The 22708-nt window shown below is 41.7% G+C and overlaps 1 protein-coding gene across 16 annotated transcripts in view; it reads left to right on the top strand.

Annotated features, from left to right (window-relative positions):
* LOC100121029 (calcium/calmodulin-dependent 3',5'-cyclic nucleotide phosphodiesterase 1) overlaps nucleotides 1-19122 on the top strand; it is a 151341-nt gene extending 132219 nt beyond the window's left edge. For 10 of the 16 annotated variants that reach the window (XM_031923156.2, XM_016982152.3, XM_031923153.2 and 7 more), the window contains 9 exons: nucleotides 2624-2776; nucleotides 9016-9069; nucleotides 10897-11146; nucleotides 11911-12168; nucleotides 13968-14137; nucleotides 14329-14574; nucleotides 14782-15011; nucleotides 15098-15190; nucleotides 15381-19122. In XM_031923156.2, the coding sequence (XP_031779016.1) occupies nucleotides 2624-2776; nucleotides 9016-9069; nucleotides 10897-11146; nucleotides 11911-12168; nucleotides 13968-14137; nucleotides 14329-14574; nucleotides 14782-15011; nucleotides 15098-15190; nucleotides 15381-15490 (1564 nt within the window). In that variant the 3' untranslated portion in view covers nucleotides 15491-19122. The remainder of the gene's footprint in view (nucleotides 1-2623; nucleotides 2777-9015; nucleotides 9070-10896; nucleotides 11147-11910; nucleotides 12169-13967; nucleotides 14138-14328; nucleotides 14575-14781; nucleotides 15012-15097; nucleotides 15191-15380) is intronic. The other 6 variants (XM_032596942.1, XM_008211395.4, XM_008211396.4 and 3 more) reach the window with 5 other exon arrangements.
* The last annotated feature ends 3586 nt before the right edge of the window (nucleotides 19123-22708 follow it).

The following is a 22708-nucleotide window of genomic DNA, read 5'->3' as shown; positions in this document are numbered from 1 at the left end:
TTTGATATTTCTCTTATTTTCTACGCCACGAAAGACTCTGCTGTCGCCTCGACAAAGTATTCGGTGCTTTTGTTTTCCATTTTCCCTAATACTTTTTCGAACTATCTTAACATACCCGGGATCTTCTTAACTGCGAAGAATTCATACATTTTTGAACGTCAGCCATTTTTTCCAGACAGCGAGCATTGATTATATCTCATCAAAGTGTTAAAGAATTACTAGAATTTAAGTTACTCCCTAGATGTAAGAATTAGACTAAGCTTTTTACTTCGATGTTGACATACAACACTACACTGTTTCGCTTTCTCTCTTAACTCTTGATTTATGAAAAACGAATTTCTATATCTATGTCTACTCACCTGAAAACAGTTTTGCTTCATTATTGAAAAGTGTAGAGTTTTAAGTCGACTTCACAACTTTTGTGTAAATCAATTACATCCTCATTGCAATATTGGAGTATGAAACAGAGATAGTGAATGGATCCTACTGAACGATTGTTTATATGAAAGAATGTAAAGTTATTGTCGTGCTTATAAAGCTCCAAATGATTCAATGAAAATAGCGAAGATGTCCACAATAAGTGAAAAGAGAATTCGGTATTTTTTCAACCGCTATTCGACGCACTATTGTTTCATAAAGTAAAGTAATGTACAGCTTTTAAGCTGGATCTTTTAAAAGCAGCAGTTCATATTTCCATGCCGGCATTATTAGTGATTCACTTTTCCACGGGTGCAGCTCACTTTGCGAAAGAAGAAATTGATTTTTGAAGCATTATTTTTAATGGACAAAGCTCCGAACGAATAGCGCAATAACGGATCCTTTTAGAATCAGTTATAAATTACCTTGTTCGATAAATCTGTAAAGCATCGGTGAAAAGGAAAAAAATGCACCGAAGCTAATGAAAAATAAGCCACTAAAGTTGTCGCACTTTTAGAAAAGAATTATAACGAAATCGTTAAATACATTACATCTTGATAACGAGAACCGAGCCGAGAATAAACGACTCAATTATCCAGTGATAAGCTCGCCGAGCCGAATGCAGCCACATAGAAAAAGTAATGAGCACGACAATAACTTTCTCAATTACCGGCGTTGTCTTATTTTCAGGATTGCCCGCCGTGGCGAAACGAGAAAAGTGCCTCGAATTACCAGCGACGCGTTACAATATATCTCTTCTCTATCTCTCCTTTTTCACCCTGTCCCCTTCTATGGCTCTCCAGCTCTCTCTCTCTCTCTCTCTCTCTCTCTCTCTCTCTCTCTCTCTCTCTCTCTCTCTCTCTCTCTCTCTCTCTCTCGGCAACTGCTCCACGACAACTTAAATTCCAGCCACGTGTAAGGAGTGGAGAAGTTCCGTGACGACGTTTCCTCCGGTATACGCGGTGTGTCGCAAGCCTCGTTGCCACAGCAGCGACCCCAACCAATGCAGAAGCTGCCGAGAAATGCTGCAGCGCGCGTTCTACATACATGCCTCGGGGGCTAATTTTTCAACTAACTCGTTCAATTTTTAATTAGCGCCTAAGGCGACTTGAGCGCGCTGCCTCGATGCGTCGGCGAATCGTTTCAAAGGGAATATAACCGTCCAGCCGAACTGGAGGCTGATAATTACACGGCGATCGATCTGTGCCGCTGCTGTGCAGGCTTTCTTTTGCAGCTAGCCCTTGAGACGCCTCGAGACGCGCCGGTGCAGCAGCAGCAGCAGCTATAGATAATAAATAACTCTCCGCGAGAGAAATTGAGAGAGAGATAGAGAGGCTTTTCCAATCTCTTCTTTTTGTTGCCTTTTTCTCGTCACTTTTAGGTACATCGCACTGCAGCTGAAAGCCGAGGGTTCGAGCGAACGGCGCTGCGAGCTTCGCGTATCGATCGATGGACACCACCGCCGCGTGCATGTACAGTTAAATGGGAAAATGAAATTCCGAGTGTCTGAAATTACATCTGCGCGCGTGTGTTTTCAGGCGTGGAAACTTTTTTTTCGAAGCGATTGTTAGCTCTTGTGGCGTTGATAAGCTGAGATTGTTATTCTTGGTAATTAACTTTGTTATACTTGCAAATATTTTGGTATCGCAAAAGCTATTTCGTGCGATGATTATCGATCTTTTAGAAATAAGAAAAAACGTTCTCGTTTCGAAACTATTCCCTATTCGGCTATCATAATTTATTCAACTCGTAGAGAAACTCGCGTGACGAAAATCGTCATTCATGGCTATACGCTCGTATCCAGATAGACGTTTTGCCACTGATATCAGGTACACTTAAAGTTCAACAACACGGTTTAAAAATAGTTCCAACGAGAATAAGACATTTGCCAACTCGAAACAATGATTCAACTTCAATTTACATCGCAAAGACTTTCGGACAGTCGGAATTTCTTACCCTCTTCTACAAAACGACAACTAAGCTAGATAATCAGTAATTTATAAGCGCGGTCATTTACGTTAAGCAAAAGTACAGGATGAGAAAAAACGCGAAAAATAAAAACGAAGCAGTTTACCTGTGTGAGCGAGTGTAGCCTCTATGCGTGTGCGTGTGCGCCTTGATACTCTTTCTCTGTCTTGTTAATTTGAACTCTTTTGTTTTGTCATCTGTAATAACGTTCATGTATGACTAACGAGCACTACCCTAGGGTGACCTCGCGAACGTCGCGTAGGGCGACAGGCTTGACGTCGGCGCCCTCGACCACATCACCACCGCCGGGCGGCGGCTTCGACTCCGATGGACCGCAGAGCCACGCCGTGGCTACTCAGAAGCGGAAGCTTCGCACCCCCGTGTGGGCCAGGTTGCGACAAACATTCACAATTTCCAAACCCCCATATTATGTCTATATACACCCCCGTCTCTCTTTTTTTCGATGCCCCTCTACCACAGTCTTTTGAATTTTTACATATACATACCTAGATGAGAACTCTACTTTGTCATTATTACCTTTCTCTACTTAACGTGTTATATACATACTTCGAACGCCCACGAGCGCGCGCCGTACCGCGCCAAGTTCCTTTTAAAGCTGAAAGGAGTCACGCGTTATAGCAGCGAACTGCTTTTTGCGCCGGTCGCGCAAAATCCGATTTTCGCGGCAGCTCTCTGGGTTTTTGAAAGTCGGGGTTTTAGTCTTGAAAGGTATGTAGAAAACACTCTGCTCGGGGTGAATTTTTCCGCGATGGTGAATAATTTAATAAGCTGGATATTGTTTGAAAAAAAAATGCAAAGTAGATGAGAGTGCTGAGACTTGATTTTCGTTGGAAAATCTTTTGTGAAAGTGCACGTCTGACCATCCTTGGAACGTGTCTACTTATCGTTTTTAATGTGACATTTTAACATTCTGTAATGAAATCATTCTATTTAAAAGTTAAATTTTACTTTCAAATATTCAGAGAGCATCGTCTAGTTTTTGATGGCGTTCAGGTCGTTTTTGTTTACATTTTTTATTACTTTTCGATGTTCGTCAATGATGTTTTGATTTATTCGTGGTGCAGAGAAACTTTACATCTTCCTTATTCGTTATTTTGATGTCTCGATTTTTCTCAGTTTTTTTAACAGAATAACGTTGATTAGCTTTATCATTTGCATCAATAAATCAAGAAGTAAATCACCTCGTGTTTATTATAGCTTGATTTATATATTTTTTTAGAAGCGCGAATCTCCTCTTACTACGAATAACGCAATTAATCATTGTCAACGTTTCAAAACATGTTTTTTCTAAAACGAAAAGTCGCGTCCCCTTTTTGACTCAAGCATTACTGGTTTTGATGGTTTGCTTATAGGCATAATGAAAAGGCCGTAGTTAATAGTTAATAGTCACTTTGAGAACATTATAGATTCATAGCCAATAGACAATAGCCGGCTATACAACATCCCATCCGATTCTAGAGTTAAGCTCAAAAGTGTAATTTTATCCTAAAACTGTAAATTCTACGTATCGTAGTGTACATTATACTTCACAACTCTCAAAGAATTAGTTCTCTCTTTTTAATCACTTAGAAGCTTGCCGACTATATTCGTATACACATTATTTACCAGAAGCAAAACGAATCGGGTTCAAAAGAAAGGTGCACCGAGCCGCGATGTGTAAAAAAGGGGTTTTAATTTACACAAAAGGTTTCTCGGCTCGCTAAAAGCGCCATCGTAGAAAACGAACAAACAGTAGCGTGCCAAGTCCATGGAGCGCCATACAGTGTCGCGGGAACTGAAACGAGCGTAGAGAGAAAAGACGTGGATCTTGTTAATTAAAAAGTCATTACATGCAGCGCACCTCTTGGTTGGTAGTTTAGAAATGTCAAGTATCAATTTAATTCATGTGAGATGCGTCTCTCTCTGAGGCTCCCTAATCAAATGCGCTCGTTAGAGACGTGATCCTTGTTAGATGTGAGGAACGTGTGTGCACGCTTGCCAACTCCCCACTTACATTATCTACGTACATACCTTTTACTATATCTATAGTCTATCCTCTGTCTGTCTATCTGTTCGACGTATGGAAAGAGGCACCTTGGTTATTACCCCCACAGACACTCACTATACTAGACACGTACACGGCATGACGTTAGATCTACAACCTGTGTATGTGTGTATATATACCTATGAACATGCGTACGATATGTACATTTACCATACGACTATCTGCCTGTTCTATATATATTATATATTTACATGGATATATGTCTTGGAACTTATGCGCCATCTATCTCTGTCTCTACTGCGTTACTTCTATACTGTCTATCCTATCTCTGTACTCTTTTTATTATATTTTTAGTGGTCTTAACATCTATTATATATATTGAAAAATATTATGTATTGTTTAGCCTGCAGTTTTCTCTAGCCCTGGGATATGCGCCTGTGCCGATGCAAAATATTATACTGACTGTTCTATACTATAATATTTATGTACATTCATATCATATTTTTATACACACTTTCACAGATACACTCCTGATCGATGCACACTTGCAAACAACATCTTATAACTATACATGAACCATCGCATAACGTCGGAGGTGGAATCGCGCGTTAAATATCGAAATTCGAGTGACGCTCGTAAGAGATACCGTAAAAAGTAAAACGCGATGAATTAACACCGAACGTCGACTGGATTTTATTTTTAACTCGATTCCACTTCCGTCTCTGCATTGATTATAATGCATAATTGTAACGGGGTTCGGTTTCTGGGGGAACCTCAGCAATATCCGACCGGATCACAATCCCTCGGTGCGGCGGAGAACTCTCTCAACGCCTGTGATTTACCCGCATTGCAACGCAGCTCGCTGCGAGAGCTGCTTCGCGAACGTCCTGTTCGCACGTGTGCTATCTCTCCTGTGCGGAGCCGGCTTTTCAGTTTTGCGTTGCAACCGCTTCTTGCAACACCCGCGGAGGCGGCGGTATTCGCGATGAGGACGTAGGGAACGGAAGAGAACAACTCGGGAAAATAATGCTAGTCCCGATTAACACAAAACAAAATAATCGGCGTGGAGAGTATCTCGTGAAGCTTATGCGCGCGAACGAGAAGGCCGTTACTTGGTGTCGCTGCAGAAAAAGGTGATACAGAAAAAGGGCTCAGCCCTACTTGCTTGCAGTCGCCGTTCTCGGTAGGCGCACACCACACACTCGCACACACACAAGCTAGCAGATTCAAACTCTTGCGCCTCCCTCTGACCTTTCTACGGTCTTAATCCGCCTTGCGTCCAAATTGCTCGCAAACCCGAAAAAAAATAAAATTTTTCGACGCAAAAGTCGCAAATTTCCTCGTGAGTCGTGATGAAATCTGTACACGAGTACGATTTTTGCGCGTATTGTATCGCCGTTGTCGGGTCTTACTCACACACACATGCTCGCCTGCGCAGCTGTGCGCTCTTCTATCTAAATCTTGCTTTTCGAGTCTTTAGACGCAAGTTCGAATCCTAGACTCGCGTTCGATTCCTCGAATGTCTGGATCGATTGCGCATTCACAGGTACGATGCTGCCATTAAAAAGAAATTGCACGACAAAAAATAATTTCGAACTAATTCGCAGTTCGCTACGTATATTGGAATTCTACTGAAAAATCAACGCAACTTATCCCAACTAAAGCGCGTCGAACTAATTCGTTTGAAAAAAAAAAAAATCCGAATCAGAGAGTACTTAACAAACTGGTGTCAGCTGCAACTTCCGCCACTCCGATTCGTCAACTCTAATTTTGTGTGATAGTGTCAGCTAGGGCCTATCCTCCGGCCTGGAGATATGCACTGCTGGCTTTTCACAAAAATTCACGGTTCGAGTATATACGCGTGCGTATAATATACTTTTGGTTCGAGTATAAGCTCGCACAGCTCGACTGCGACGTAAACACAGAGTCGCGCTTGTTTACGTCGTTCGCCGCGGCCTTCTCGTATCTATGCGATCTACCGCGACTGTGTACTGTATACACGCTATAGCGACGCTACCGAAATCTCACTGTTCTCTCTCTCTCTCGCGAATATTTTGCGCTCGCGAATATTATATGGCGTTCCCGCGCGCGGTATCTTCTACGATTTTCCGCGCGTTCCTCACCGAATCCACACGTTGATGGGCGCAATTGTAACGGGGTTCGGTTTCTGGGGAAGAATCGGCAATATCCGACCGGATCACAATCCCTCGGTGCTAATCAGGCCGATTGGCGCATCGTTGAAACGCGACGTTGCGCAAGCGTGAGGCAAGATTCGGGCCCTAGCGTATAAGTCGCGGTCCGTCGGACGGACAGATAGCTTCCGGTCATAGGTGCGAACGCGGCAGCTCTCGTGTGTGAGACTGACTGCATCGAGCGACGACCGATAGCATGCGAGAGAGTGAGAGTGTGTGTGTGTGTGTGTGTGTGTGTGTGTGTGTGATCGCGAGAAGAAGACGTCCAAGCCAACTCTTGCTACGAGAAGCAAGGACGACCCGGCCTGTCGATCAGCGGCCGAACGAGAGGACGTCAGCTCCAGCGAGTGAGCCAGCAACACCACCGACGCAGAGTGTGTGTGAGTGTGTGGTGTGCGCCTACCGAGAACGGCGACTGCGAGTAAGTAGGGCTGAGCTCTTTTTCTGTATCGCGTCAGCAGTAGCAGCGGCTACAGCATTGCGACTTGGTGGTGCGTCACCAAGTAACGGCATTCTCGTTCGCACACGACTCGGCGCACATTCGTATATAAAGAAAATATTGGCCGCACAATATATCATTATTTTGTTTTGTTTTAATTGGGACTAGCTTCATTTTCCCGATATGTTCTCTCCCGTTCCCTACATCCTCAACGCGGGTAAATCACAGGCGTTGAGAGAGTTCTCCGCCGCACCGAGGGATTGTGATCCGGTCGGATATTGCCGAGTTTCCCCCGAAATCGAACCCCGTTACATAATCATACCTGTAAATATATATGTTTCTCTTTAAGCGAACTCTTCTAGATTAATCATTATAGCGCTTTTATTCATGCATCAAGAGTATATTCATGATAATTATGAATCTACTTCTATATTAGTTCGTAAACTATCCTCTAACTAAGGACACCACTTCTCAAATAAATGCATGCAAATAAAGCGCGTATATTATACGTTATATTCCCTCTAGCTATACTCGTTTGTTATATTTTTTCTCGCACCCCCTTTTTCAGCCGCGCGCAGCTAGTACACAGAGGCGACGAAAAAACACGCAACTGCGGCCGCAAAGCGCCGGTACAAAGCTCCCGCGCGGGCGGCTTCGATGTAAAATACACGAGTTAATTACAGACCTTAATTCCGTGTGTTTTTCGCGGCGAAAGTTCGGTCCGCGAAAATTAACAACGCTTCTTTCTCCGGCGCCGCGAATCTAGAGCATAACCGAGTGCGCTCGAGGTTTAAGCCCCGCACAGTAGGTACTAGTCTGTCTCTCTCTCTTTTTTTTCGTCATTCATTTTTGCCTTACGTCGCTTTGTAGTGGCCTATGTATATACCGCGGAGGTTTTTTCCGCGACGGAGGGCTACACGTCTGGATCGACCTCTGCGAGATACGTCGTCTGTCTAATTACGATCGAATATCGGAGATTCGTCAATTAGACTGGATTAGAGGAACGGATCGAAAAGTCGATACGACGCGGTTCGACTTTTTCATTGAAGCCGGGGATTCCCCCATACGTAATAGACGCTTTCAGCATTCAATCAGGAGCTCAACGCGATGGAGTTCTTTTACTCTAGTAATTTGGATGTCGAAGCCGATGCAGTTTTTCTCATTCACTGAGACAAATTCGGAGGCAGAGTCGCGAGTTACGCGAATTGCTATAGATTATATATACAGCCGTTCGTAAAACAAATGACAATCTGATTTAAAGTTGCGCGATGAATCAGTACAGAACGTTACTATGATCTATTTTCTTATTTTATGCACAAAACTTTATACTAACAACTTTTTTCTAGAGAAAGTCTCTTAGAACATCATGCAATCTCTATGTAGCAATACTAAAGTAATAACTTCACTAGACTAGCAATGAATTGTCTCACTTACACTAATAATCTCAATCTCTTCTGTCTAAATCATAAGATTCTATGCATCTTAACACCTCCACAAAATAAAATCCCGATAAATCGTCGCGTATAACAGTAATTATCCGATTTCTCGCTAAAACAAAGAGCAGAAATTCCGTACCACGCTCCTGCCCACTTTTATCTTTATTATACAAAACGGAGATTCGTGAGTTCGTAATATTAATTTCAACGATTTTTCTTTTTAACGCGTTGCGGAAATCACGTTCCGCAATCACTTTTGTCTGTCTGAAATATCGCTTCCGTTCTGCACATACCTTCGGGCCGTTACAAGGCTCGTGCAAACTAACCTCCACGATTCGTGCGAAAATATGGAAACGAGTATTTTGATCTTTATACAGTATTATAAGAGTGGACAGGTTAGCTGATCGGAAACGCGATCCAGAAGGCAAAAGAAACGCGTTAGTTAGTTACTTATATAAGAGCTCGGAGCAGCGCGTGAATGTTGCCCAAGCCCCCCGAACTAGCGCCGAAACCAATACCATGGTTGTTGTTATTTTTTCTTGGTGTTTTACTTTATAGAGAAGCAGAGCGTATGGAGAAGGAAGCCAGCGGCCAGCAAGGCGTGCGTCGTAGGTTTGTTCATTACTGGAATTGAAAAGTTCTATCTCTTTCTGTCTCTGTCTTTCTTTCTCACAAATACACACACGGAATATCTATACTTCTCTCTTTCTCTGACTGTCTCTACCACCACCAGCCCTAGTACACCGTTATTTTTTTCTTTTACTTTACGTTTCTTTTTCCCCTCTGATTTGGTTTTTTCATTTTCGTCCCTCTTCGTTTACTGTTCCTTTTTATGACGCATCTTCATTAAGTTTTTTTATGATTTCGCGACCCCGCGTTGCACGGGTAGTTAAACACAGGAGAGTTCATCTATGCGATGATAAAAAAATCTATATAGATTTCCGAAGACTCGTAAAAATTGTATACGTACAATTTTCGTGCACTGGCCTGATGGATTCTTCCTTTTAAGATAGAAATGAGCTGTTTGACGGACATTAGAGAAGTGTGAGTCAAACACGCAGTATGGGTAAATATAAGGGAGAAATTAATTTTTTGATTTGGCCAATGTAATTTTTGTTATTGTTGGCGATACGATTCGAATGACGGTGATGAGACAGTACGGTTGGTATTCAATAATCCCGGTGTAATTTTGATGTATTTCTTAATTTTATTATAAATGGGTAAAATTTTGAGAAGTGTACATAATATATGCCTTCTGCATGATTGGAAATTCAATAAATGTCAAGTTTAATAACTGTTTTAAATAAGTTTTTTATTACATAATGGAGATGTTCAATGTTTTACGATACACATGACAATACTAAAATTGTTCAGACATTCCTTTTATACAAATATACATAACTGTTTATACATTGTGTTTTGATATTTGATATTTGAGTAAATAATGTAATTATATTGAAGTTATAACTAACCCCGTATTGTATATTATTGCGCACGTATTATTTTTTAATTGTTGCTTCTTCCCCTTTGACTTTCAATCCTCAACCACTTCCATTACTGTTAGAAGTAGAACTGGTCTATCATGTTAAAGGTAACGCATGCGAATTCTCTGTTCAGGAAGCATAGAACCCTTTATATGTATCGAATAGCCCCTGTACATGTGAATTTGTAATGAACAAATCCACTGATACGAGATAAGTTTTTTTAACGAACCGTCGATTTCGTTTTTACGATGGTACATGAATTTTTCAAAAGTCCGGTTTTCGACCCCTCGAATCAGCCTGATTTTTGCGGTGCTATAGCAAACAAACTTTTTTCAAATAAAAGCTATCGCACCCCTGAAAAGTACCTTGAGGTGCAAATAATACATCACATCTTTGAAGTGGTGTATTTTTTAAATTCAAAACCGCAAGTATACTTTTAAAATACTTACACCCCATATTATAACGATAAAATGATGTTTATCGTGAGGAATGTTTTTCACGCTTAGTCATCTCCGAATGAGTTGTACTATGTCTATATCGATGTCCTCTGTGCCTATACATGGTTGTAAGAATCTGAGCAAATCCAACGAAGGAATTTTTCAAACATTCTCTTCGGTTGGATTTGCTCAAAGTTCGAACACTCATATTATACCTAAAAAAAACATTCGTCACTGTCGACCCACAAGACCACTGTAAATCTATATTGTGATCATGCAGTTAATGGCAAAAGCTCTTTGTATAATGTACCCGTATACACGCCAGACGCATAAACAGTCAGATATATATGTCGGTACGAGTAATAAGCTAGAGTAATGCATAACGGCAAAACCAATCAATCGAGAAATCAGTAAATAAAAAAAGAGCAAAAATAATCAATAATATAAGGGGGGTCCAGAGCTCGATCAGACTAATCTAACGTCTGCTCTTTGTTTGTTTCTCTCTCTTTAACCCACAGGAGGTTGGCCGACGAGGACGATGAGTTGTCGGAGGTGCAGCCGGACGCGGTGCCGCCGGAGGTGCGCGAGTGGCTCGCCTCGACGTTCACGCGGCAGCTGGCTACGACGAGGCGACGGACCGACGAGAAGCCGAAATTCCGCACGGTCGCCCACGCCATCAGGGCCGGCATTTTCGTCGATCGCATCTACAGGCGGGTCACCAACACCACGTTCATGAAATTTCCAACGGATGTCGTTAGGGTTCTCAAGGTACGGGCTATACCTATATACCCTACTGCTACACTGGTATGTGTCACCACGGCCGGGTTATAAAGCGAGAGCCCGCGCCAACGATATGAGGGAGCGGGGGAATGCAAAATTTCTGCGGCACAGCTCTCGCTGCTATTCAGGGATTCGCGGTCTGATTTCGGAGCCTCGCCACCGTGCATGTGCGGCGTGATCCTTGAATTTTTCCCTCGTCAGAATTCGAATTGCAACGCTCGTAAAACAGTTTTCGGGGGCAAACTCGGACGAAGTTTCGCAGGTTGACACGTCCGGCGTCGCTTCGCTTCAATTTATCAAAGTCGCCGTAGCGAAATTGATACAGCACTGCGCAAACGCTGCATACGAGTTTGTAATGCGCCAACCAATTAGACGCGGCGAAGTTAATTTGTAACCCAATTAGATAAACCGAATCTTAATTGCAACGTCGGCTGAGCAAGCGTCGCGAGTAGTAAAGTTCAGGATACCGTCAGATGCGGCGCCGGGATTGTTCGAGCCCTGATCCCTCAAAGACGCATTGCGCAATCACGCTGAGACTTACGTTTAAGTGAGAGCACAATAGCATTAATCCAGCTCTCGACCCTCCGAAAGTCCTTCGCGCCGCAATAACTGAAACTTCAATCCCGCTTTGTCCTCGCCGTTATACAGTCTCGTCAGCAATCAAATTTCCGTTAGCCCCTTTGACGAGAAGCATCTCGCGTGAGTATACGGCGGTATGAAAAAGACATGACGAGAGGAAAATGAAATTGCAGACGCTGGACGAGTGGTCGTTCGACGTGTTCTCGCTGAGCGTAGCAGCGCTGGGCGCGCCGGTCAAGTACTTGGGCTACGACTTGCTCAACCGCTACGGCATGATCCACAAGTTCAAAGTGCCGCCGGCTGTGCTCGAGAGCTTCCTCGTAAGGGTCGAGGAGGGCTACTGCAGGCATCGCAATCCCTATCACAACAACCTTCACGCGGCCGACGTCGCCCAGACAATGCACTACATCCTCTGCCGTACCGGCTTGATGGTGAGTTTCTATCCAAGTTTGCCTATACGTGCGCGCGCGTGTGTGTGTGTGTGAGAGAGAGAGAGAGAGAGAGAGAGAGAGAGAGAGAGAGAGAGAGAGAGAGACTTTGCTCAAAGCGAAGGCTGCAGGCGAACGAGTGTTGCTTTAAAAACTAATTAATCTTTATGCGCCGGAATGAAAACAGCCGCGTTTCGATTAACGTCCGCGAGTAGTACAAGGCGACTATGAGCAGAAGCAACACCGCGAGTTCCGTAATTAAAACTAATACAACTGTATCGCGAATTGAATTCGAAATTGCCTCTCGTTCTCGCGCTCGGTTCAAACTTTATCCGACAAATAGTGTACTCCAAAGCGTGCTAATATATAATACAGATCACGGCGTTCTTCCTCACTGCAACACAAAATCTCGGCGTATAATACACGCGATCTCGCGCGTATTATGAATATCACAATAGCACGACGCGGCACCTGCTGCTCTTCCCCCTATTCACCTCTCCGTCCCGAGCTTATTACCAAGTTTCGCCTTCGACAGCCCTCGACTATCCTCGGAGCGCAAATAACTTGTTACTACGAGCAGCTCGTCGGCATCAGGTGACTGCTGTTGCAGCGGGAAATGCTCGCGATGATTCGCAGCGTTCCGATTTTGGCGCGCGTTGTGTGAAAGGGAAACTTTAATAAGGACGTGGCATACGTAACGTGAATAAACTCGCGCCGGAGCTGCTTCTCTGGGATGACCCTTATTCGGCCGGTGGCAAGTATTACACGGTAGTCGAGTAACAGCAGCCGACGGGGGCTGTGCGTCATGCGCCGTCCTTGTCGCCGCGAAACTTACTATTTGGCTGTGTGTCACGACCGTTATTTCGGGGATGCTCGTGTGCGTATATGCAGAGCGATCGCGTGGTTCGAGAGGAGATTCTATGTTTCGTTGGGGTGTGAGCTATTATTTCTTATGATAACGTAATTAATATACTCCAGTATGAATTAAAACAGATAGTGGACTTGTAATTGAATTCGCCGCTTCGTGTTCGGAAATATAGAAAAGTGTTCATCGCGTTAATTATTATTTTATTAAAAACAATGCCGAAGAATCGTCCTCTCGGCAACGACATATAAAGAACTAACTCGGCTAGACGTCCGGAGAACTTTTGTTACGATATTACGGCACTTTTACTCGAGGCCATTGCAGTTACGAAACTTGGCGTTGATTACTTTCCTTCGCCGTGGGACACTTCGGGCCGATAAATTCCATAGCGTAGTTTGCGCGGTAGAAATTGGTAGACTACTGGCTGTGTGTCTGTGTGTATTGATTGTTTTCGACCGGAGTACCTTGAATTATAGAGACCGTCATTTGGTGGTTAAAGAACAATGCCGACGATCGTTATTAATGTACACGTTCTTGCCCAGAAGCAACAAGTTATTTTCAGCTTATGCGCGACCATAGATTAACGCCTCTAATTGATCTATAAATTTGGCTGTAATTATACAATGAATATCGAATGCTCGATTCAAATTCTATGGAGCCTGCGCAGCGAACAACGAATCTCTCGGCAAACAAAGAGCGATCAAACTGATTACGGAAAATAATAAAAGTCGCTGTTCTTCATGCTGAATCCGAGTCTCGTTAAAAAAGAATCCGAATACGCATACTCCGCGGAATCAAATTATACGATCGCGCTCGTGCCTTCGTGAATTTTCATGGCCCGCAATAAATCGAGATAATTTACGAGAAGCCGGAACAACGTCCTTATCCAGACTACAAAACGATAAAACAATATCGCGTATGTGTGTGTGTGACGCAGAATTGGCTGACGGACCTGGAGATCTTCGCGACGCTCGTGGCTGCCCTTATCCACGATTACGAGCACACGGGCACGACCAACAACTTCCACGTTATGTCCGGAAGCGAGACAGCCCTGCTGTACAATGACCGGGCGGTACTGGAGAACCATCACATCTCGGCGAGCTTCCGGTACGTATGTGCATATCAATCGACTAGAGTGTATCGCTGAGTACGAGACCTCATTCCAACGAGATGATCGCATCCACTTGCGGATAAGCAAAGTTTTCGGATTAGCCGCAACGCGCATCTCAGGGGATGATTCGCTTTTGAGATACACATCCACACACAATAATAAAAGTTTGCCTCCTCATCCGTAACAGCATACTGCGCGAGGACGACTGCAACATCTTGCAGAATCTCTCGAAGGAGGAGTTCCGGGAGTTCCGAACTCTGGTGATCGACATGGTCCTGGCGACCGACATGAGCTTTCACTTCCAGCAGCTAAAGAACATGAAGAATCTGTTGAGCCTCGCTGAGCCGAGCGTCGACAAGAGCAAGGCCGTGAGCCTCGTGCTTCACTGCTGCGACATCTCGCATCCTGCCAAACGATGGGACCTGCATCATCGGTGAGTTGTGCGGCTGCTTTATTTATGGGGGAGAATTGAATTTATACGCTGCGCAATCATCGTAAATTACTGTATGAAATATAAAAGTGTTCTCACGTAATGGAAGAAAAGCGTAAAATACATCACTCGATAAATATCTGAAGTAAAATATCGCTGAGTCGAGTCGCGTTATAAAAAAGCACTTTCCCTCATTTTTCGCAACGTCAGGTGGACAATGCAGCTTCTGGAGGAATTTTTCCGCCAAGGCGACAAGGAAAAGGACCTCGGCCTACCTTTCTCTCCACTCTGCGACCGAAACAATACTCTGGTAGCTGAATCTCAAATAGGCTTCATCGAGTTCATCGTCGAGCCCAGTATGCAAGTCTGCAGCGACATGCTAGAAACGATTCTAGCTCCGCTCAACGCCAAGGAGAGCGTCGACGAATCCAGCGATAAGCGTAAGATGATTTATGTTCCCAACGATTCATCCTATTATACATCCTTAATAAAACTTAATTAGCAATGTATCTCTCTCCATCCCCAGCAGCAGCGGCCGAGAAGAAATTCCAGATCGTCAAGCCTTGGTCAGCGTGTCTCGCGGAAAACAAGCGAAGCTGGAAGGAGCAAGCCGTCAGAGGTAAATGTAATCCCTTTGTGCTGCAGCGTTATTTCCACGAACAAAGTTCGATTAATAGCGACGTCTATTTTACCCTATAATTGCGCTCGCGCGTGAGCCTTTTATCGATACATCCGCGCGTACGGAAAAATGAGAATCTTTGATAAAGCCGCGAGAACAATTAAAACTTTTTTTCTCTTCTGCTTCGCAGACGCCGAACTCAGGGCACAAAGGGAACAAGAGAAGAAGAAGGAAGAGGGCGAGGCGACGGCTGGCAACAACGGCAGCAACGCCGACGATACACAGCCGACCGCGGAATGATCCATTCGAAATAAGGAATATTTTTTGTAAAGTGAATATAATCACGACCACGAGCTCGCTATCAAACAGTATTAATACACAGCGTCGAGGGATATGTGCAGAGCAAAGCTTCTCTATGTATTAAATGCCTATAGGTCGTATGCATTATGATTATGATTTGTCGTCGAGAAATTTTCGTTAGATCGCAATAAACGTCGCTTACGTTGATTTGGGTTACTTTGTGTTGTATACCGGCTATATAGGACTAACATCAGCAATATTGTATACTTAAAATGTCATCGTCAAAGTTTATATATAGTACTCGACTTATATCGACGCTTCTTACATGCATCTCAGACTGAAAGCACACTTATTTACCTGTATATTATAAATTTACGTGTAAACCATTCTTCCGACCCCACACACAGTACGATTGTTTGCCCAACGTGGCTCGACATCGATACGTTTCGTTTTCGTGTATAATAGCGACGGTAGTGTAACTTAAAGGAACATTCAGTATAACTCCGAGTTAGAGCGTGTGAAAGTAGAGTGATTTGCACAAAAATATAGAGATTAACAATAAAGAGCGAGAGATGGACGTTTACTTCGACGATCGTATATAATAATCAAGGTACATAATTTTCCTCTACCTCTATATACACATATACAGTGCGAGGGAGGAGGGCTAAAAATCTCAAGTGACTCGCGCGACGAGAGTCTTTTGTGCAGCGTCGAAATAATGAGAGGGGAGGCTCGCGTAACCGTATAGCAGTCTCTCTCTCTCTCTCTCTCTCTCCCGCAGCGCTCGAAAAGATGATCGGATTTCAGAGAGACGGAAAGCGAGAGGGAGAGCGCGGCTATGTGGGACAAAAGACGGCGATGCACATCGTCGCGCTTCATGGGGGGAGGGGGGGGGGGGAGAGGGAGAAAAGCCAGCCAGTGCGCGAACTTCAAACTCTCTCTCTCTCTCTCTCTCTCTCTCTCTCTCTCTCTCTCTCTCTCTCTCTCTCTCTCTCGTATACCCGTGCATATATATAAGGGAAAAAAGACGTCGTCAGCCGCCGCGAAGGGACTACTCATCGTTAGACACTAATCGATCATCTTTCGCGTGTAAATACTGGAATATATTTGCGGAGATGGAGAGATCGCGGTATTGAAGTATGTGAGCAAGAATACTCGATTATATTATTATATAGCGTTATTGTTGTTGTTATGTTACTCGTTTTTAAGATGTGTACCTTTTTTTGCACTGCGTTGCGTTTATCGAGCGAATTTTCGAAGAAACTTTCTGAAGATGATTTCGTTAGAACAGTCGAGTGCGAAAACTTTTACGGCGGAATTTCTTTCTGTACTTATCGTTGAAGTGATTTGGCCGTTCCGATGCGTACAGTGTCAGTTTTAGTTATCGAGCGGGACGTCAGGATTGTGTTCTAGAGAAAATATGTAAAACTTCATCGACGTCGCTTGTATGATTCTCTACTTTTTCCTTGAGAAAATCAGTTTCGAGTCGAAAAGTTCTTGCGAAGATCCTTTAAACGAAGTTATAATATATCTCCGAAGTATAATTAATATACAGAAAATAAATTTGATATAAGATATTCGTACCAATTAATCGCCTTTTCAGAGCATCTTTTATTACTACTACATATATACTTTTACGTATATAACAATCAAAATAGTTTTAATAAGCCGACACCCGTACGAGAAATCCGTCACGTATGTATATTAAATGAGATACTCTTCATTCGCTATACACATAAATATAATTAGCATAAAGTAAAAGAAGAAAACCAAAACAGTGTAATGAAACAAACAACTTTTCCATCAACGGCTGAACGTAAAAATCCAAACGCGTTGGTACATGTGTATACCGTGCACAACGTCGAAACCACACACTCACGTAAAAGTATAAAAATATGAACAAAAGCTCACGCATGTAAGACAGAGAGCAAGTCTGTCCAGCGAATAGTGTATACGTATATATACTTAATAATAATAAGCGATGCTGCAAGTCAAGCGCGCTTTGTATGTTCAAGTACGCAAAAATATCTATACGATATATAGTATATTATATAAACAATAAATAAAGTAAATACGGATGACACATTGTGTGAACACAGGCGCGTCACGACGATCGCTAGCCTTACGCGGCCGCGAGTCGCTCACTGGAAGACAATGTGTGAGAGAGAGAGAGAGAGAGAGAGAGAGAGAGAGAGAGAGAGAGAGAGAGAGAGAGAGAGAGAGAGGCGAGAGAGTATTTTCCAAGCCCTCGCGATTGATCGCCGAGGTGGTGTCCACCCTCCCACGCTTATATAATAATAATACGCATCTCGCGCGGGCGCGAGTCCTCTGATATTATATACTATTTATAAAATACGCCATCGTTAAAATTTCGCGCGCGCCAGAGACGGGGAGAGCTTTAGCGAAGAGCGAACGCTAGACTCAACCTATAAGTATATATGTATATGTAGCCGCCCTTTCACACACGCGGGCGTGTGTGTGTGTCTGCTCGATTCGCTTTTCGCTTTCCCTCTCTCTCTCTCTCTTCCTTCCGATGAATTTCGCGCCTCATCTCCGCCCGGGATAAAGCTTTCGCTCAATTTTCATTATGAGCCTGAGATTGGACGTTCTGCCCTAAACCCACACCCCGCGAGCCCTTTAGTCGACGCGCACTGAGCGAGAGGAGAAATTTACCAAAAAGACGGAGGATGTGCTTTTGTTATATATAAGGTTCGGTTGACGCTTTTCGCGCGCTCGAGTTTCCCGCTTTCGCAGCTCGACTTGATTCGATTCCATCGATCGAGCTTGATTGAACGGACGTTTCTTCTTTTCTTTAGAGGGGATTTTATTATTCTCTCAATTGGAAAATCATTCGCGCTTCGCCGAGCAGCAATTCCAGAGTTATGAGTAGGTGTCGCGTATATAATATGAAAATTTATTTGACTTGCGCAGTTTTTGTTTAGATTATATTAAAACAAAGACGACTACCTTTTCTTCTGATTCTATGAACTTTCTTTCACCTACAATCTTCTGCTCTCGAATTAAAAATGCAGCTTTTCAACATCCACATACTTACTCGTAAAATACTCAAACACAAAAGCTTGTTTAACTTTCGCAAAGCAAACATCGGTATATCTGTCAAAACGAGCACGCAAAGCAGAAATAACAATGTTTACAATTCGTCTTCTTTCTTTGTTTGAGAAAACGAATGAAGCAGCTCGATTCTGCAGTTAAGTCCAAAGTCAAACAAATACATAAAAGAGAGTAATCGCCGCGTAAACGCCTGCATGCACAGCTGCAAAACCGGCTGAGGAATGAAGATTTAAATATTTTAAGACCAAAAAATGAACAAAGATATGAGAAAGTCCGTAAATTCGCTACATAAAAAAGTCGCTCGTCGTATACCTACTATCCTCGGATCGCATAAACTTGAACGACGAGACTTTCTCGCGAGTAAATTCTTTCGGGCCAAAAGAGTAATACATCCTGAAACATCTGAAGGCGGGAAATTTTTGATCGCGTATATCGATTTCCAAATATCTCACAGGCGACGGCGTAAACCCTCGTCTTTCATCTTAGCGAGAGAAATGTCGAGTGTATGTACATATAACCTGAGAATTTTAGATTGGAATAAAAGCTATTTTAAAAACTAATCGCTCGTCAAAGTACATATTTCTTCCTACATCTCAATCAAAATAACACAATCCCGGATTCAGACAGGAGTAATCAAAGCCACGGCGAATAAAAGCACAGAGTCCGGCTTTTACCCAACCGCTTATGAAAACAGTTCGCTAAAAAGCTACTCGACGGAGTCGGGGTAAAAAAAAGGATAAAGCGAAAAGGAAGCGGTGAATAGGTGCCGAGGCACTGAAGCGTCTCGCAATAAAAGAAATAAAATAAGTCGATCGGAAGCTTTCAGTGGGAAATAAAACTCGTCTGCCGGGTAAAAACCAGCCGTTCGTTCGAGGCTTTAAAACCAAGTGGTGTATACACCATCAGGAGAGCGCAACGTTTCTTCCGGCACACTATGTACAACGCGCAGGAAGAAGCGACGCGTGTCTCGACCCGCGGCTAGTGTAAGATCTATTTTTTTTCTCTTTGCTCTTTTTTTGCGGGGGAGTCGGGTGAACGTCTGCTCGGCCGAATAACAAACGCTCAAGCACACGAGACACGTATTTCGTTTTGTTCAAATGGATACGTTTTGCTTATTTGGACTGTAATTTTGTCAAAGTATGAAATGATCACGTAGAATGGGAAAAGTTGAGATGCTCAATCGATATGGTGCGAGTAAATTGTAGTAAGGTGAAAACTTTGATTTCTAAGAAAAAATCTCGCTAACTTTAATTGAAAAAAGTGTTGAAAAAATTCATTAACTTATGTAGAAGTTGATATTGAGTTAGTCATGTGTTTATCGTGTATAAGGAATTTAACAAAAGTATGGGATGAATAAACAAACTGTCTATTCTAAATCAAAGCAATGCGCCTATGTCTATGTTAAAATGATGAAACACACAAAGGTATAAGAAGCGGACGCACGATTTATTCTGCGGAATTTTCAACGTTGTCACGTATAATGCGAAAAGTAGACTAAACTTTCTCGAGTAGGAAATTAGTATATAAGGCGCATGACGTTATTTCATCCAAAAGAGTTTAGTATATAGCTGTAGTTCGTCTCGACTTTAGATCGCTCGTTGAATTATTTATTGTATGACGATTTTAGATGATGAAGATTTTATGCACTGTTTACCGTAATTTATATAGTTTACTCGTTTTCTTTTTATAAATCGTTATTGAGATCAAGTTTTGTACAAAACGATTAGTGTAAATAAGTGAAAAAAAAATTATCTATAGTTGTTTGTTTATTGTTTAAGCCCATATGATGACTTATTAAAGCGTATAATATTTATCGACGAGATTCTCTATGTAAATAACAAAGAATAATCCAAGACATAAGTTGCTTCACACTACTGCAAAATCTTACGAGACTCCGATACATAACTAGTCGTGCGTATAGAAAGTGAATATCAAAAAAATAATAAACAAGATAAAAGAAGGGAGAAAAGTCATTTTTTCACGTACCGTAGATAATCTATACCAATTTCATACTAAAGAGTGTGTGCATATATATTATGAACTCTAAATGATTTGATCGTTCCTACCAGCGCTGCATAATTTCTTATCACTGTTTCTCCTCAAAACAATTAATACGATATTACTTAACTCATAATATATAGCATTACTAGATAGCTACTTTTAATGTATCACTCAGTCCTTTCTTATCACCGTCAAATGGGTAATTTCAGAAAAGGCGCAGAGTATAGCTAATTGGTAAAATGCATATCAAGTACATACCTTCTTATCTTCAATGGAAAACATAAAATATTCAATTTTGTATTGCCTACGCTTTTAAATTTACAACCAAATTATACTTACCAAAAGCATGTCTCATCAACTGATAAGAAAGCATTACGATTCACTAAAACTGTTTGATGAAGTCAAAGCCTCGCAAAGTTAACTCCAATATTTCCAATTCATATCCTTCTTAAATTATTATGATCTGCATTTACTGCATTTAGAAATGAAATGCAAACGTAGGAAAATAATGATTCATAAAAAAGTATAATAGCCTTTGATTACTTTTATTGCAAACAATATTATGAATGATAACGACCAAGTACTTTGTAATGCCGCATTCTGTACTGAAAATTCCGCAGCTAAAAATATCTATTCCGATATATCGCTTTTTGTTTTTTGCGCAGCTCTGATAAAAACGATTACAAGCGAGTGAAAAGAATACTTTAAAAATTTTACCACGAGCATTTCTTCGTGTAGCGGACAAGGGGCCAAATCGCGCAATAGATCTTTATATAAATTAATTCGAGCCACGGTTGATTTCTGTAAATAACTTCAAAAAAGGAAATGTGATCACACTTTGTCTTTAGGACTGTCTTGTAATACTGCTGATTGCGTCAGAGACGCCTGCGAATGATAATTCAGTCACTTATTGAAAAAAAAGTATGAATCAAAATAACCACAATGCCACATTTACCCTTGATTTATATAAATGATACGTCGACCAGACGGTGAAGAGAATTCCCTCTCGTTCGAGTTTATTTTCAACAGAAAATGTCGAGCGTGAAAGAAATTTTGCTCACTCTTTGGTCATCATAGTAATTTGGTCTCGATTAACGCCGAATTGAATAATATTTTCCGACAGCAAGAAGACAGGTATGAAGTAAAGATGAGATGTAAATAAGTCGGATATTCTTCAAAGCGGAAAATCGAGGCGACGATATTCGACCAATGACCACTGATACTTCTATGAACAGCAAATAGATAAATTGAATGTAACTACTGTATGTATAACATATGCATATACTTCTATAATATTGTCTATGTACATAGATGTTTACATTTCTATACATGGTCGAAATACGACAATAATTATGCATTCAGTTGATGAAAAGTTTTTTTTTTACTTAAACTCCAAAACACCTTTTTATGTGAATTTCGTAAAATCTTGCATACTCCATCTTGTATCTTGAATCTAATATATTAATTAAAGTAAAAGAAACTGTTGATTTAGAGCTGTGGAAAAATCAAAAGTATTTTTAAACTTATTATTATAATAGTTGTTATCGTATTTTGGCTATCTAAACTATTCACTAAAATGCGCGCGAATAAAATAATCTTTGTAATAGAAAAGGATAACCGAGCAAATAGTAAAAGATTTTGTGTATATGTAAGCATTGTAAAGAGAAAATGGATTGAAAAATGAAATGAAAGACATGTATATTATACAGAATAATATTTAGGAAATATTTTCCAACACATTTCAATCACAGAGATATGTAAATATTCCCTAAGTCAGCACCACTTCATGTACGTTTAATGTACTGCAATTTATGTGTAACGAAGTAAGAGAAACATTCAAATATATACCACACAAGCGTAAATAATGTAATTAAAACTATGTACGCGTCTATAAACAAATATGTGAGAATCGATTAAACTAGTTAAATCTTGAATAATAACCTAATTATTTTATGAATCCTACTAATCTCTCGAAAAAATACTCTAATATAAACAAAAGCTGATTTGTTGTTCAGAGTTAGTTATGCCAAGCCCAAGTAGCTTGTCCGCTCATACTACAATTGCCTGAGTCTTCAATTTCATTTAATTACAAACTAGTAAAATATTAACATAATTTCTTATTACTGCTTAAAATTTAACGCGAAC

Source organism: Nasonia vitripennis, chromosome 2 (assembly GCF_009193385.2).
Source record: "Nasonia vitripennis strain AsymCx chromosome 2, Nvit_psr_1.1, whole genome shotgun sequence".
Lineage (NCBI taxonomy): Eukaryota > Metazoa > Arthropoda > Insecta > Hymenoptera > Pteromalidae > Nasonia > Nasonia vitripennis.
The sequence above is the reverse complement of the archived record's forward strand: the minus strand, read 5'-3'. Positions and strand labels throughout refer to the sequence as shown.